General features: G+C 43.2%; 2 protein-coding genes across 5 annotated transcripts in view; one reads left to right on the top strand and one right to left on the bottom strand.

Annotated features, from left to right (window-relative positions):
• The first annotated feature begins 91 nt into the window (after window positions 1–91).
• Window positions 92–15,054, top strand: part of LOC310852653 (putative E3 ubiquitin-protein ligase HERC6) — a 125,227-nt gene continuing 110,264 nt past the window's right edge. Inside the window, exon 1 of the mRNA XM_083756395.1 lies at window positions 92–300. Within this exon, the coding sequence (XP_083612521.1) occupies window positions 246–300 (55 nt within the window). The 5' untranslated portion in view covers window positions 92–245. The remainder of the gene's footprint in view (window positions 301–15,054) is intronic.
• Window positions 4,145–15,054, bottom strand: part of LOC310852699 (broad substrate specificity ATP-binding cassette transporter ABCG2-like) — a 39,882-nt gene continuing 28,972 nt past the window's right edge. For all 4 annotated transcript variants that reach the window (XM_083756544.1, XM_083756547.1, XM_083756545.1 and 1 more), the window contains 7 exons: window positions 12,336–12,418; window positions 10,550–10,639; window positions 9,564–9,688; window positions 8,482–8,636; window positions 7,362–7,451; window positions 6,253–6,353; window positions 4,145–4,437 (listed from right to left, as the gene is read on the bottom strand). In XM_083756544.1, coding sequence (XP_083612670.1) covers window positions 4,290–4,437; window positions 6,253–6,353; window positions 7,362–7,451; window positions 8,482–8,636; window positions 9,564–9,688; window positions 10,550–10,639; window positions 12,336–12,418 — 792 coding nt within the window. In that variant the 3' untranslated portion in view covers window positions 4,145–4,289. The remainder of the gene's footprint in view (window positions 4,438–6,252; window positions 6,354–7,361; window positions 7,452–8,481; window positions 8,637–9,563; window positions 9,689–10,549; window positions 10,640–12,335; window positions 12,419–15,054) is intronic.

Here is a 15,054-nt window from a genome sequence, read left to right as displayed (position 1 = left end):
GGCCCGAGCGTGGGAGGCGGCAAAATGGGGGGCCACAAAAAATAGACGTCATGGATGGGGGGGGGATTAAGCTAGGATTTATGTAGGGGGGGCAGGCTTCATGTTGGGGGTTGGGTGGGCAGAATCTCAATTAAGTTTTTTTTTTAATTGATTTACTTGATAGGGAGGCAGCCCCTCCCCCTTGGCTACACCAATGGGAGGGGGGGGTATCCTGTTTCTGCATTATTTGGGCTGCCCCCGCCCCCATGGGACAAGGTGAGGCGACAGGATCCCCAGGGTCAGCAGGATCTTTTTACAGTGGTACGTCAGGTTGCAGTTCATGAACCCAAGTAATCACCATTTGCCTTTCTAGACGGTTTAAATATGTCAATGACCCCTCTGGCTATACAAATGAATATTCTTTTTTTATGTGTCCATCTCTGAACGTGCAAATCCAAGCGCTGGCAACGCAAACCATTGTCCACGTAAGCTGTGGGAAGGAGCACTCACTGGCCGTTTGCAACAAGGGGAGAGTTTTCTCGTGGGGAGCTGGAGCTTTTGGACAGCTGGGCACTGGAGAATTAAAAGAGCGTCTGATTCCAAAGTAAGCAGCAAATACAGTGGTACCTCGGGTTACAGACGCTTCAGGTTACAGACTCCGCCAACCCAGAAATAGTACCTTGGGTTAAGAACGTTGCTTCAGCATCAGAACAGAAATTGTGCTCCGGTGGCACAGCGGCAGCGGGAGGCCCCATTAGCTAAAGTGGTACCTCAGGTTAAGAACAGTTTCAGGTTAAGAACTGACCTCCAGAACAAATTAAGTTCTTAACCCGAGGTACTACTGTGTTTTCTGCATTTATAGCCCCACTATTTTTCTCCATGCAGCTCCAAGTGGACTTGCCTAGTTCTCCTGCCCCTCATTTAATCCTCACAACAACCCTGTGAGGCAGGTTAGGCTGAGAGGTAGTTGCTGGCCCAAGGTCAGCTTCATGGCCGAGTGGGGAATCGAACCTTCGTCTCCCAGGTCCAAGTCCAATGCTCTAACCATTGTACCACCACTGGCTCTCCCTCCTTTGTTCTTGTTTTCGATCTTCACTCACTCCTTCTTCTCCCCTGAAGTGGGAACCAGTGCAGGGGGTGAGTATTCTGTGGTTTGCCTCAGGTGCCAAAATGGCTTGTGCCAGCTCTGCCCCCCCCAACCATGCATTGTTCTTTTTCACAATTAACACCATTACAGTGGTACCTCAGTACATACGCTTCCGCTAACCCAGAAATAGTTCCTCGAGTTAAGAACTTTGCTTCAAGATGAGAACAGAAATCGTTCTCTGGCGGCACAGCAGCAGCAGGAGGCCCCATTAGCTAAAGTAGTGCTTCAGGTTAAGAACAGTTTCAGGTTAAGTACGGACCTCCGGAACGAATTAAGTACTTAACCCGAGGTACCACTATACTTAACCAGAGGTACCGCTGTAGTTATTATTTATTGAGTTTGTTTATTTTATCCGGAAGGTGGAAAGATCAAAAGAATATGATATCCAGCAGTGTGGATTAGGTATGTTACTGCAGCGTTAATTAAAATGTGTTCCGTTTGCCCTCATGGTACATAAAGAGAGAGTTAAGCTACAGGGAACCAGGCAGAGGGCCTTCTCGGTAGTGGCCCCTGCCCTGTGGAATGCCCTCCCATCAGATGTCAAAGAGATAAACAACTACAGTTGTACCTCTGGATACGAACGGGATCCGTTCCAGAGCCCCATTCGCATCCAGAAGCAAACGTAATTATCAACAATATGTCTGCGCACACACGCGTCGCTTTTCCCCACGTCTGCGCATGCGTGTTGCGTCATTTTGAGCGTCTGCACATGCACAAGCGGTGAAACCCGGAAGTAATGCGCTCCATTACTTCCAGGTTGCCGGGGAGCAAAACTCGAATGCGCTCAAGACGAAGTATGTTAAACCCGAGGTATGACTGTACCTGACATTTAGAAGACATCTGAAAGCAGCCCTGTTTAGATAAGTTTTTAACGTGTGACATTTTAATGTATTTTTATCTTTATTGGAAGCCGCCCAGAGTGGTTGGGGAAACCCAGCCAGATGGGCAGGGTACAAATAATAAATTATTTTTATTTATTTATTTATTTATTTATTTATTTATTTATTTTTATTATTATTATTATTATTATTATTATTATTATTATTATTACTACTACTACATCATCTAGATCTCTATCTATCTATTCTAAACCAAGGACAAAATCAGTCAGCACCTAGAAGCCAACACTACAGCAAGACCTCCAATGAGGCTTATATGGTGGTGACTGCTCTTTAAATGGTACTTTAAAATGTGGTAAACCCAACCTGGTGCTTTTTGGTAGTACTCTTGCTCATTTTGATGAGTGGGAAGCCCTGAACTTCCACCGAAATGGCCAGAGCTTGCAGCATCACTGTTTTAGGGAGCAGCAGTTTGCACTCATTCACTGGTCTTCATTTGGTGAGTCAGGACCAGCTACTGGGTCATACATAGCCTGATCCAAGGTGGGTCGCAACAGGAGCACTACCACCATATATGGTTTAAGATTAAGAAATGGGTCCCCAAATGCATGTATGTGTAAAAGGTGGGTGCCATATCTGAAAAGGCTGATACCAAAACACATTCACTGCATCTGATATTATTTGTTTGTTTATTTTCAGGGTACCTACAGAAACAAAATGCTGTACAAGTGTAAGATGACAGTCTGCCCTTGTTCCCTAAGGCCCACACTCATCAGTAAGAATATCAGCACACAGCAAAGTTGAAAGTAGATTGAGGGTGAGTTGAAGTGATAAAGCTGTAAGCCATTCAGGGTCCAACTCAGCTCATGAGGTTCTGCCCCCTAACCTAAACTCAGAATGGGGCAAAGAGGCTACATAACAGAAAGGAAATATTTATCATTTTTTTAAAAAAAATCATTAACCATAATGCTGGGTATCTGTAACCGATTGCACTTCAAGGAACACGATCCTTTTCATAAAGTGTATAATAAGCAGTTATTGTTCAACTATTTAGTTACAATTCATATGCAAAACTTTCCCATTCATAGGATGCCCTAAATAAAAGCATTTCTAAATTAAATTTGAGATACGCTAATTCCTTGACTAGCTCCTATTTGGGGCAGAGGGGGAGAGAAAGAAGATATTTCACAAACTACATGCAATGAAATAATAGCTTGAATTCTGATTTAAACGAAAGTGGGCAAACTGATTCCAAACACTGGATGAGAAGCCATAGGGGGGGGGGGGGGGCGTAACCTGCAGTGAAGAAAATAAGGAACATCCTTTCTCCCAGCTCTCTGCCCCTCTTAATCTCTACACACATTCACCCTATCTTCCAAAGCTGCTTTTCTTAAAAATAAAATGAAGCAAACCTTGTTGAGATCCTAGTATATGCTGCTTTGCATATCTGATAACACTGGCTTAACGGGTTTTCATATGACACTCTAGCTCACGTTCAATAAATGCATGAAGTCCTCCACCAAAGTCAATGTTTTGTGCAATGTCTGAAAAGGAAGGTCTGTGTGTGTGTCTGTGTCTGTGTGCAAAAGTATGCATGACAGCCTCTCCTTTCCAAACATCATGCCAAGTGCATGGACACCAGGGGAACAAGGCCAGAAAGGGGATTTGGGGCGGGGGGGTGAAACTTCAGTCCTGTTCTTTCCTCCTTGCATTCATGCACCGAACATAAGGGAAGGTTCATGGGTGTAATGCTAACCTGTGTGACATGCTCCAAACACACCAAAAGTGCTATCAAAGCAGTAACAGAAGTTGTATTCCAAAGCCCTGTGAACGAAAAGGGCTTCATTTTAAAAACCCAGTTTTCTTCCTAAGTTGAATCTGTTTGCCTTTACACACTTCAAAATGTGAGGGCAAACCTCTCAAAAACTGTTCTGAGTTCTAATAAATATTCATCCTTCCAAACTTAAACACTTTATATCCTTTTGGTTTCTGTTGGAGAATTAAACACATGATGAACTCTCTCCCACTGAAATTTACAGAGCTTACAAGTGGTCAGTCTTGATTGGATCATGTTAGTTGGAAATAACTGTTCAGGCATTTTCCTGCTTGCAGTTGGAAGTGCCACTGAATAAGTATAGCAATATTGAAAGAGAATATTTTGGTGCGCTACAAATGCAGGCGTTTGGCAATGTTTTTCTCCATTATGTGTTCTAAGAAAGAAATAAGACTGCCAGCAGAAGAGAATAGTCATGCCTTTAGCTCTGCTACTTATGACACCTCCAGGGCAGCCTGGATCATAGATCTGTTTTCCAAGCTGTTGCTTTTTAAGAGAACTTTTTCATGAAATGCAGCTTCATGTATGAAATCGTAAGGAAAGTTACGGTCATGCAAGCAAGTGCAACATGGTTCTGCCACAGGCCCCATGCAGTTGGTTCGATGCCTTGGCTTTTGAGATACTGTTCTCCAGTGCACCTACAAAGAAGTACAAGTAGAGGTTTTGAGAATTAGTCCTAGAATTGCAATGTATTATAAGTGTCCCCCTCCCCTCCAGAAGTAGCCAGCTACTTTGCAGCTTAGCACAGAAAGAGCACATAGCCCTTTCCCAATGGTAATAAAGGGTAAAGGGGCCCCTGACCATTAGGTCCAGTCATGACCGACTCTGGGGTTGCGGCGCTCATCTCGCTTTATTGGCTGAGGGAGCTTCCGGGTCATGTGGCCAGCATGACTAAGCCGCTTCTGGCGAACCAGACCAGCGCACGAAAACGCCGGTTACCTTCCCGCCAAAGTGGTACCTATTTATCTACTTGCACTTTGACGTGCTTTCGAACCTCTAGGTTGCCAGGAGCAGGGACCGAGCAACAGGAGCTCACCCCGTCGTGGGGATTCAAACCGCCGACCTTCTGATCGGCAAGTCCTAGGCTCTGTGGTTTAACCCACAGCACCACCCTAGAAGGTCCCAGTTTCAGTCCTGGGCATGTACTATAGTGGAGCAGGAAAAGATTCCCTATCTTAAACTGAAGAGCCACTGCCATCAGTGTAGACAGCACTGAGTTAGATGGATTATTCATTATAAAACAAGGATAGCTAAGCTTTTTGGCCTAAGGGTGCATTTATCCTTAGCCAACACTCTGGGGACCACATGGCAGCAGTAGGTTGGGCTAAGAATGAAGGTAGACATCACACAGAACACAACCTCCATCCTCATCTGGTCAGCTGAAGAGGAGGGATACTGACCCCTCTGCACTCCACGGCTGATCAGTCTGATGACCAAGGAACAGGCAATTTGCCTTCCCATCAGGGTACAGTGGTACCTCGGATTAACTACTTAATTCGTTCCGGAGGTCCGTTCTTAACCTGAAACTGTTCTTAACCTGAAGCACCACTTCAGCTAATGGTGCCTCCCGCTGCTGCCATGCTGCTGGAGCACGATTTCTGTTCTCATCCTGAAGCAAAGTTCTTAACCTGAGGTAATATTTCTGGGTTAGTGGAGTCTGTAATCTGAAGCGTATGTAACCTGAAGCGTATGTAACCCGAAGAACCACTGTACTGGGTTTGGCAGATTTAAAAACTTCTCCACCTAACCCCAGTGATGTATAATTTTAACTTCTTTTTTGACATTACTGCAAAATTAGTAGGGTCATTTGGGGGAAGGGATCTGCTTGGGCAGTGGTGGTGAGACCACAACAGCCCCACCCACCCCCCAGGTATAAATCAACTTCCTATGTTCCATCGGGCCATCCAGCATGACCGAGATTAAATTCAGCACAGAAAAGAAAAGCGTTCAGACTATGCATGGATTTTCCATATGCCTATGAGTGGGCAGTAAGCATGGTCCTGGTTTCATGGTTATGAATTAACTTGCAATTAAGACAGCTGTTTTTTGTATGTACTTAATGAAACAAGATGTATACAGTATAGTGAAATGTCCCTCTGACCTGATTTGGCTCAGGGGTTTCCAGAATTCCTCATTTAAAGGGATTAGGCTAAAACCATTCATAGTACCACTGCTTTAATAAATAGTGTAGTGTCAAAACAGTAACATAGCAATTTCTTTCTAATGCCTTTCTTCCTCTGGGAGGCATCCAAAACAGTGACCATTTTTTGCGGGGACAGGGAAGCAAAACAAACCCAAGGCTCACCTAGGTCCATTCACATTGCAGTAAACTATGATTCAGTATGTCTGAATGCAGTCGTCATATTAATGTGAACAGCACTCTTGTGGGGGTTTGTAGGTGCCTCCGGCTAATTGGGTTAGATCTAGTTGGAATGAAAATATATTTTACTTACATCTGTAATTTGCTGAGATCTGTACAGTTAGAATTGCTCCAATTTTCATTCATGCTTACATTGCAGAAATTGAGATCAGCAAGTTCATTAACCTGCAGTGCCTTTGAAAGTAAGAAGAAAAAATGATATAAAGGCATAGTAACAGCAAGAGAACTGTTGCAGTGGAGTTTCATGTAAAAAATGTTGTAGTGTGCAAACTATTCTTTTCTAGCTAGATTAGGATAGAAAATGAGCTGAGAGTTTGTTTTGCTGATTTAGTCCTCACTTCAGCTATGACATTTGTTGGGTGATATCAGACAAGCCATTATCATTCAACATTCTCTCTTCCGTTTGCAATATGGGAGTAATATTGTTGTAAGGAACACAAAGGTTGTATGTGAAATGCTCTGAGCATTTGGAGTAAGTGTTATATATATTTGCATGTTTATTATTATTTACAACCATATAATGGGGGTAAGGTTTATTTGAAATTGGTGGCTCCCAGACTGTAGACTTTTTTGTGGTGGTGAGTATAAAGGAAGCTATTCTTCAGCCCAGACTACTACAGCTGGAACAGCTGAATCAGTAGCTCATGGGGCTCTTAATCTCAGGGTTCAAACCCCACATTGGGCAAAATATTCTTGCATTGCAGAGGGTTGGAATAGATGACCCTTGTGGTCCCTTTCAACTCTTTTGATTCTATGATTCTAAATGACTTAGTATGCAAATGTTCTAGCAATCCATGAAGTGCTTCAGCCCAGGTCGACTTTAGGAGCAGCCCATTAACTGAGGCATTGCAGACAGCTTCAGGATTACGTTGAAAGTGATATGTCCTTTTGCTTTCAGTGGATCTTACAACACAATTCTGTGCATGATTATTCAGGAGTATGACCTACATTCAGTGGGTAGACTCTCTAGCAAGTATTTTTACGGCTGTAACCGTAGTCACAACTCACTTTAGCTGGATTGAGGGCAAAGCCTGTAAAACTCAAAAAGCAACAAATATATATGCGTGTAATTATGGGGCAGAATTTTCAAGGGCTTGAGCTGATTGGTTTGTCTTTCACCATTATAGGTAGAATAGTTACTTTTGGGGGGGGGGGGAATGATTCTTCGCATGGAGCACTTACTGTCATTCCATATCGAGGTATACTGAAGTATTGGAGCCAGGCAAGCCAAGGCAGTATACTGGTGAGATTTACCAGCAACCCAGAGAAAATCTGCAGACAAAACCATAATTAAAAATTCAATCCGATGATGCTTTGTAGTCAACAATCTGGATTTACATAATAAAGAATTAATAAGCCGTTTTGTTACAAGGAGTGAGATGCAACATAACCAGACAATGGAAGGACCTTGCACAGTTGGTACAAAACTGTTTGGGAATCAGCCCTTCTTGAAAGATTTAACAAATAAACTGCAGTTGACACACGGACAGATCAAGAAAGATGGCTTTACTCGAGTGTGGTTTAATTTCATAACATATGCCAGTACAGTGGTACCTCGGTTTACGAACTTAATCCGTTCTGGAAGTCCGTTCTTAAACTGAAACTGTTCTTAAACTGAGGCGCGCTTTCCCTAATGAGGCCTCGGGTTCTGTTCTTGGACCGAGGTAAAGTTCGCGCTACTTCCGGTTTTGCAGAGTTCGTAAACCGAATCGTTCGTAAACAGGACTGTTCTTAAACCGAGGTACCACTGTATTCCAGAAAACGAACCATCCCAGCCCCCAACAGCATTTGGTTCAATCTGATTGATCTAAATTTAAACATAAAGTATTAGCTTCACTTTGAAACCCCTTCCCACGTCCATCAATTTACCAATACTTTATATTGTTTCATAGGTAACATGACCATTTCTCATACTTAATCTAAGCACAACCACAAGGGCGTTTAGTTATGTGATGTTGAATGTTATCTGTTAACTCTGTTCTGTCCTGTTTCCCCATTGTTTTTGTTTAAACCAATTCAGAAACCAAGAACTTACACGTTGACCACTAATAATGAACCCTATGTTATAGATCGTACTGCAAATTTATTATGCTAATTTTGTGATAGACAAATGACATGAGAAAACTTGGTCTATTTATTTGTATTGTCTACTATTCCTGTGGTCCTTGTTCATAAAACTCAATAAAAAGTGATTCCAGCAATAAAGTTTTAGTTATTAAAAAAAAGGGGGGCACCCACCTGATTCAGTTTCCTAGCTGCTGCAATGCCAGCAACTTCCTATCAACCATTTAAGGATACTCACAATCATAAAAACAAAGGCGATGGTCATGAGTAGATTTGCTACAGCCACGACACTCTGTCCTGCGGCAATTGCTAGCGCCATAGAAGTCGCTGTGTAAGATACCATCATCAGAGTAAACATCATGATAAAGAAGGCCTCTGCTGTTGGCTTTAGACCTTAGAGATCGAAAAGAAAAAGTGTGTTGTTTGACAAAGAATATACAGTCAAATATTGTACCATGTTACTAATTTATTACGCATCATAGACTTTGCATACACTTTATTTTCATGATGTTGCATCCTTATATTTAATAACATCTGCATGGGCGAAATGCTTTCTACTCCTTGTGCAGTTTACAACGAATAATATGAGGTTGCTCATATTATTTTAGTTTTAGGTGTAAAACTGAAAGAGGGTGACTTGCCAATGGCCCATTCAGACATTACTTGGCCTTTGGAACAAGCCTGGGTGATATATCGCCCTGGACTGATATAAGGGGCAGACTGCGATGACAGCTTCACTCAGCGGTATATTGCAGATGAAACTGCTGTCTCCAGAATCCCTTTACAACCAGCACCTAGCGCACCGAGGGAGCAACAAGCTGCAGACGGGCACTGGAAGCAGAGCAGCCGCAGTTTCACCCAGCGATAAACCGCTGGGTGAAACCGCCATCCCACTCTGCCCTTGTACATCTCAGGTTTGCAGAAGTATGGAAAAAGTAGGGGAGTGGGAGAAACAAAAAGGACTAAATTCAAGACAAAGCTCCAAAACACTTCAATGAGGACAAAGCATGGCAGCGGTCATGAAATGATGCCTATCTGATTTGGGTGCCAGAGAGTGCTATTTTTCTTGAAAAAGAGGTGCCAGAACTCACCATGAACTCCTCCCTTGTTCTCTTATAATGGCAGTAGCGCCCACCTGAGAGCTGCGAGTTCTGGCGAGTTCCAGCTGAAAAAAAGCCCTGGTGACGGAGGGATGGAATATCCTAGTGTGTAGGGTTGATGGGCTGGAAAGCTGAACAGGAGCATTTACACACGACAAAATTTTGATGCAGGATGCACTTGGCAAGCTCTGTTGTATAGCTTCAAGGACAACATACTTACCTAACATGAAATAAACAATGCTGGTGAAGATAATGCTTGGTAAAGTCCTCATGGGTATTAAATCAGCCATTAGCTTTGAGAAGAAATATGCAGAAATTCTGTAATATCCACTGATGTACTCATGTCTATGAATATAAACAGTACAATATTACCAGGTAAAGTTTTAAAGTACTCAAATAATTTCACACAATAAACAACCGAGATACATTGTATGCAGTTTGGCGAAACTTTGATGTTGCCATAATAAAATCGTCGCCCCAAAAATGTACGTCTGTTCAGGCTTATTTATCAGTCTTTTAAGAAAATGTTATGCTAGGGATTAAATTGTTTTTTTAAAAAATTACAATAAAAATATACATTGGGTTCATGCAGACCAGAGATGTAAAACGGTTACTTCTTCTCAGGGGAGGCTGGAAATTGTAGTTTGGGTTAGACTGTAAGACTGTCTCCTTCCCTTTAGAACTTCTTGGGTGTTAAGATCAGCATAAGGTATAACTCTTGGTATTTCACCTCCCTCAGAATTTTTTTTGGGGGGGAGCAGCCTGGAAGAGGGTGGACCCTATGCTGTAATAATAATTTTATTATTTGTACCCCACCCACCAGGCTGGGTTGCCCCAGCCACTGTCACTTCCAACAGATATAAAAACATAATAAGACATCAAACATTAAAAAACCCTCCCTATACTGTAAAATTACCTCTTCACAGAGGTGTGTCTGGGACCTTTATTATGTAGTTTCTGTCTCCTGGCCTTTTATATTAGGACCCACCCTATTCCTGTGACTTAATATGTTTTGAACTCGTATTGCATTTTTAAATTGCAACCTGCCCTGGGACCTTATGGTGAAGGGCGGGTAAGAAAGATGATTCTTGAAATAAATAAATAAAACAAACAAATAAATAAATAAGGTAAAATAATAATAATAATAATAATAATAATAATAATAATAATAATACAGTGTTGCCTGTTCAGCAGTGTTCTACTTACATAAATATCTTCTTCTCCACAACGAAAAGTTCAATAGCGGAAATGCTGCTGAAACACTGGTTGGTGGTCATAAAGAACATAGCACCAATTCTATGGGGAGGAAATACAGATTGTCACCATAAAGCCTTTGAAAAAATATTTGATATTCACAAAAAGGATCCTCTTTCCTCCCCAAAACCCACTTTTTTTAGCAAGCTCATCCTTGGACGATCCCATGTTCTCATCTTCACCACTGCCTCACCCACTGGGAAAAGAGCTATAACCTCCATTTCTGGTAGAAAACAGGCATTTACAGTGTATGCCCTTGGGCAGCTGCCAATTTATGTTAAAGATACTGGCCCCTTGGGAGGTGAGTTGAGCCAGAATGGGAGGGGCCAGTACCCTGCAAATAATAATAATAAATTTATACCCCACAGATCTGGCTGGGTTTCTCCAGCCACTCTGGGCAGCTTCCAACGGAATATTAAAATACAATAACCTATTAAACATTAAAAGCTTCCCTAAACAGGGCTGCATTCAGATGTCTTCTAAAAATCTGGTAGTTGTTTTTCTCTTTGACATCTGGTGGAAGTCAGAAATTTAAAGGAGGAGCTGCCATCGCCTGCTTTTACAAGACAGAGTGCTAAGATACTGACTGGTTAGCAGTCCTATCCAGTCAAAGAATAAAAGAGATGTATAAAGTCCAAGCAGAAGCTAGTATTTGTTTTACAGGCTGTGTTTTTCAATTGACAAGAGCTAAATTTCAAGCTTCAAAATGGGAGGCAACAATGCTTATGAATGTTTATAGTTGCAGGAAACCACAGGAGGGGAGAATGGGCTCTTGGGCTCAGATCCTGCTTGCTGGTTTCCCACAGGCAAACTGTGATGCTGGTATGAGATGGGCCATTGGCCTGATCCAGCCTGATCTTATGTTCTTAAGAAGTCTGAAGATTTCTCTAGAATCAAAAACTGCCGCCATTTTCTCCTCACACAGCCCCATAGCTGTCAACTTAGAGATTTGAAAATAAGGGAGCAGCAGCCTCGAAAATAAGGGACCAGCAGCCAAAATAAGGGATTTTAGTCAACCAGCTGAAATTCAAAGCTCAAAGGGACCAGATAATTTGAGAGAGCAGCGCCGGTTTTTAGCCCTTCGTTTCCAGAGGTTGCTGCTCAAGACACCAGCTGATGAAACACTGCAATTAAATAACTACAAGCAGCAACCACTTTTCGCGCAAAACAAAGTCCAAGCTACGAAGATGCTGCTGCAGTTCTGTATCTGTATCTCTTGTGCTCCATCTGCTGCTCTCAGTTCCATCAGGCGGGGCGGGAGGAAGAGAGGGGGGGGGAATAGTGCCCGAAGTAAACCCGCAGATCAGACCATCTATGCTAGTCTACCACTACAAATCTATGGGAGAAGCACTTGTGGTCCTTCCTCCGCTTTCCCCCTCTATGGTTAGCCCTTGGAACACCTGCCCGTGCCTCCGCCGCTCCTCCTCTCTCTGAACTGCTTTCTCTATGGTTGCCCTCGCTCTCCTCTCAAGGCTCCTCTGTCCCGGCAGGGAGGGGCTCCCAGGGGCTGATGAGCGGAGGCCGGAGGGGGGTGGGCGGGCAGCCAAGCAACATAGTTGGAGCCTCCCTCCTCCCTGGCCGGCAGGGAGGGAGGGAGAGGAGCTGCTTCCTTTGAAACTTGGGAAATTTAAGGGACATCATCAATAAGGGACAGCAGCGGAACACTGCGCTAGGATAAGGGAGTTTCCCACCAAATAAGGGACGGTTGACAGCTATGCACAGCCCCTGGATTGCTCACCTGTTCTGCAAACCAGTGGTATCGTTCGTTACCCCAAAGAATATGGCACCTACGACTGCTGCCAGGAAAACGGTAACACAGATCTGAAACATAAACCAAATATACAGCAGTATTATATCACATACAGTCGAGTGCAAAAATCACTAGCTGTCAACTACAAAATTAAAGACAAATACAAATTCCTTCTGAAAATTGGACTTGTCGTTAGCAACGAAACACCCTCCAGCAGCTAAAAACCATCGCAAGCACCATATTAAGTTATCATGGTTTCGTATAGAACTTTGGAATTTAGCAGGTTAAACCTGCTGTAGCCTGAGAAACGGCATACCAGACACGTGCCTTTTTCTTTAAGGAGACATTTGAAATCAGCTCAGGCTGTTTATATTTTGCAATTGACTTTTATTTTTCGGATTATGGCTGTTTCACTGAGGTCTCATCTGCTGCTATTTATTTTGTGGGTGCACAGTTGTATTTTTTTGGTATCCTTTTTTTTTTTAACAGTTCAATAGAATTCTATTCATATCTACTCAGAGGTAAGTTCCTGGAATGCAAAGGGGCTTCCTCCCAAGCCTGGGACATAGAATTGCAGCCCCAGTGTGTTTTTATTATTCGGTTTCTTAGCATGATCTACATTTGAAATAAAATAATATTATTGATATCATTAATAAAATAATATTAATGATAAAATAAGTATCATAACTGGCAGTGGCAAACTTTGAAGAAGGGTGTTGATTCAAGGCAGCCCAAATAGGTTCAGAAAGTGTGATATATGGTAAACATTTTTTCTCTTTTTAGCTAATGAAGTATCTACTGTTATACTAATGTACTTGGAGCACGCAAGGCTACACCAGGGGTGGTGGGGACAGCTGAAGGCAAGGATTAATGTTTGAATGACTCCATGAAGGCTTCTCTAACCTGCCACCCTGAGGTTGTTGGACTACAACTCCCATCATTCCTGGCCATTGGTCATGCTGGCTGAGGCTGATGGGAGGTTGGAGGTGCACCATATTGACGAAGGATGCTTTAAAGTGTTGGCCATCGTGGGTAGGACTCAGAACGTTTTGGGCTGGTACTGCCAGAATGGTTAAGACTGCATATCAAGAATTAAGTATGAATGATTAAAACCATGGCCAATGTGATGGTATCAGGCAGTTTGGCAAGAGCAGCCCTCAAAACGCAACAGAGGGCCCTCCATACATGGTACCGTGATGTTAAGAACCTGCCGAAAGGACCAAATGTCAGGGATAATCCAAGCACTAAGCCAATTATAGTAGAAAACAAGGATCATAGCAAGGCCCAATTGAGAAGATTAAAAAAGAACTGTAGGGCATTTGGAGACCGCATTTCAAATCCATTCCTAATGAGGTTATGGAGATCAAAACGATTGTAGGGGCTGGGGAGTCAGGACCGTTAACCCTGGAAGATTAAAAAGCTCTAAAAGGGCATTATTCTTGTCACAAGGTCAAGCTTTTACAAAGCAATTAAGAGAGATCTCCATAATATCAACATACACATGGAATCAAAGGCCGTAATTCTAGGATTCTGAGGAGATTTTTGGCTTGTGGGCAGCAAAAGTTTAAGAAGGAATCAAATGGATCTAATTAGATGTTTTATAGAGCCCCAGCGTCTAAGGGCCAAATAGGTTTGCTGAACATCTGAAGTGCAAAGGTGGGAGAAACTTAAGCCTTCTTGTGGCCTTCCTCTTCTCCCCTGCGCTCCCCTCCCCAAGATAATCTTCCTCTTTCAGGACACCCAGATGCATATTTGTTGGGGCTCAGAATAAATGCAGCTGGGGGAAATACAGGCCTACAGCTGATTTGGGATAAGCAACATTTCCTTGTTCACCACTTCAAATCATAACCCGCCTCAGCCACTTTTTTGACCAGGAGCAAGGAACCTTTTTATTTTCTTCTTTTTTATGCATAGCTTTATACAGTGGTACCTCGGGTTAAGTACTTAATTCGTTACGGAGGTCCGTTCTTAACCTGAAACTGTTCTTAACCTGAAGCACCACTTTAGCTAATGGGGCCTTCTGCTGCTGCTGTGCTGCCGGAGCACGATTTCTGTTCTTATCCTGAAGCAAAGTTCTTAACCTGAAGCACTATTTCTGGGTTAGCGGAGTTTGTAACCTGAAGCGTATGTAACCTGAAGCATATGTAACCCGAGGTACCACTGTATAAACAATGAAGGGAAAAAAGAAGTGGCAGTAAAGCATGTCAATTCATTGTACCAGTTTCAAAGGTCGGGTCTATGTGGTTAAAACCAAGTGGGGAACTTTTTTTTCAGCCTGAGGGATGCTTTCTCTTCAGAGCACCCTTCCAGGGTGGAGTGATGGGCGAGAGCTACAGTCAGCTGAATCAACTGCAGGTGCAGAGATCACATGGTCTTTGCTTCCAGCCCCATCTTAGCCTGGGCCAGACACAGCTGTGAACATTTCCTCAGGCGTTCTCCACCTAGATTCAGCTGTAACTCTCCCCGGCATTCCCTCAGGCGTTCCCCACCTGTGTTTAGCTGTCATTCTCTTCAAGCTGCTATGTGCACGCAGCCGAACAATGCCCTCCTTCTTCCCTCCTTGCCTGCCTACGGGCTGAGGTGACAGTAGTGGTGGAGAGAGGGGCATTTGGGCTCCTTTCTTGCTTTGATCAATTCTTCCACCGGTCCCATATTCATTCCACCGAGTCCCTGCTGCTGCTTTCTGCAAGGTCCCCCCCAACTCCGG

This window comes from Podarcis gaigeae (assembly GCF_964106915.1).
Source record: "Podarcis gaigeae genome assembly, chromosome: 9".
NCBI lineage: Eukaryota > Metazoa > Chordata > Lepidosauria > Squamata > Lacertidae > Podarcis > Podarcis gaigeae.
The sequence above is the reverse complement of the archived record's forward strand: the minus strand, read 5'-3'. Positions and strand labels throughout refer to the sequence as shown.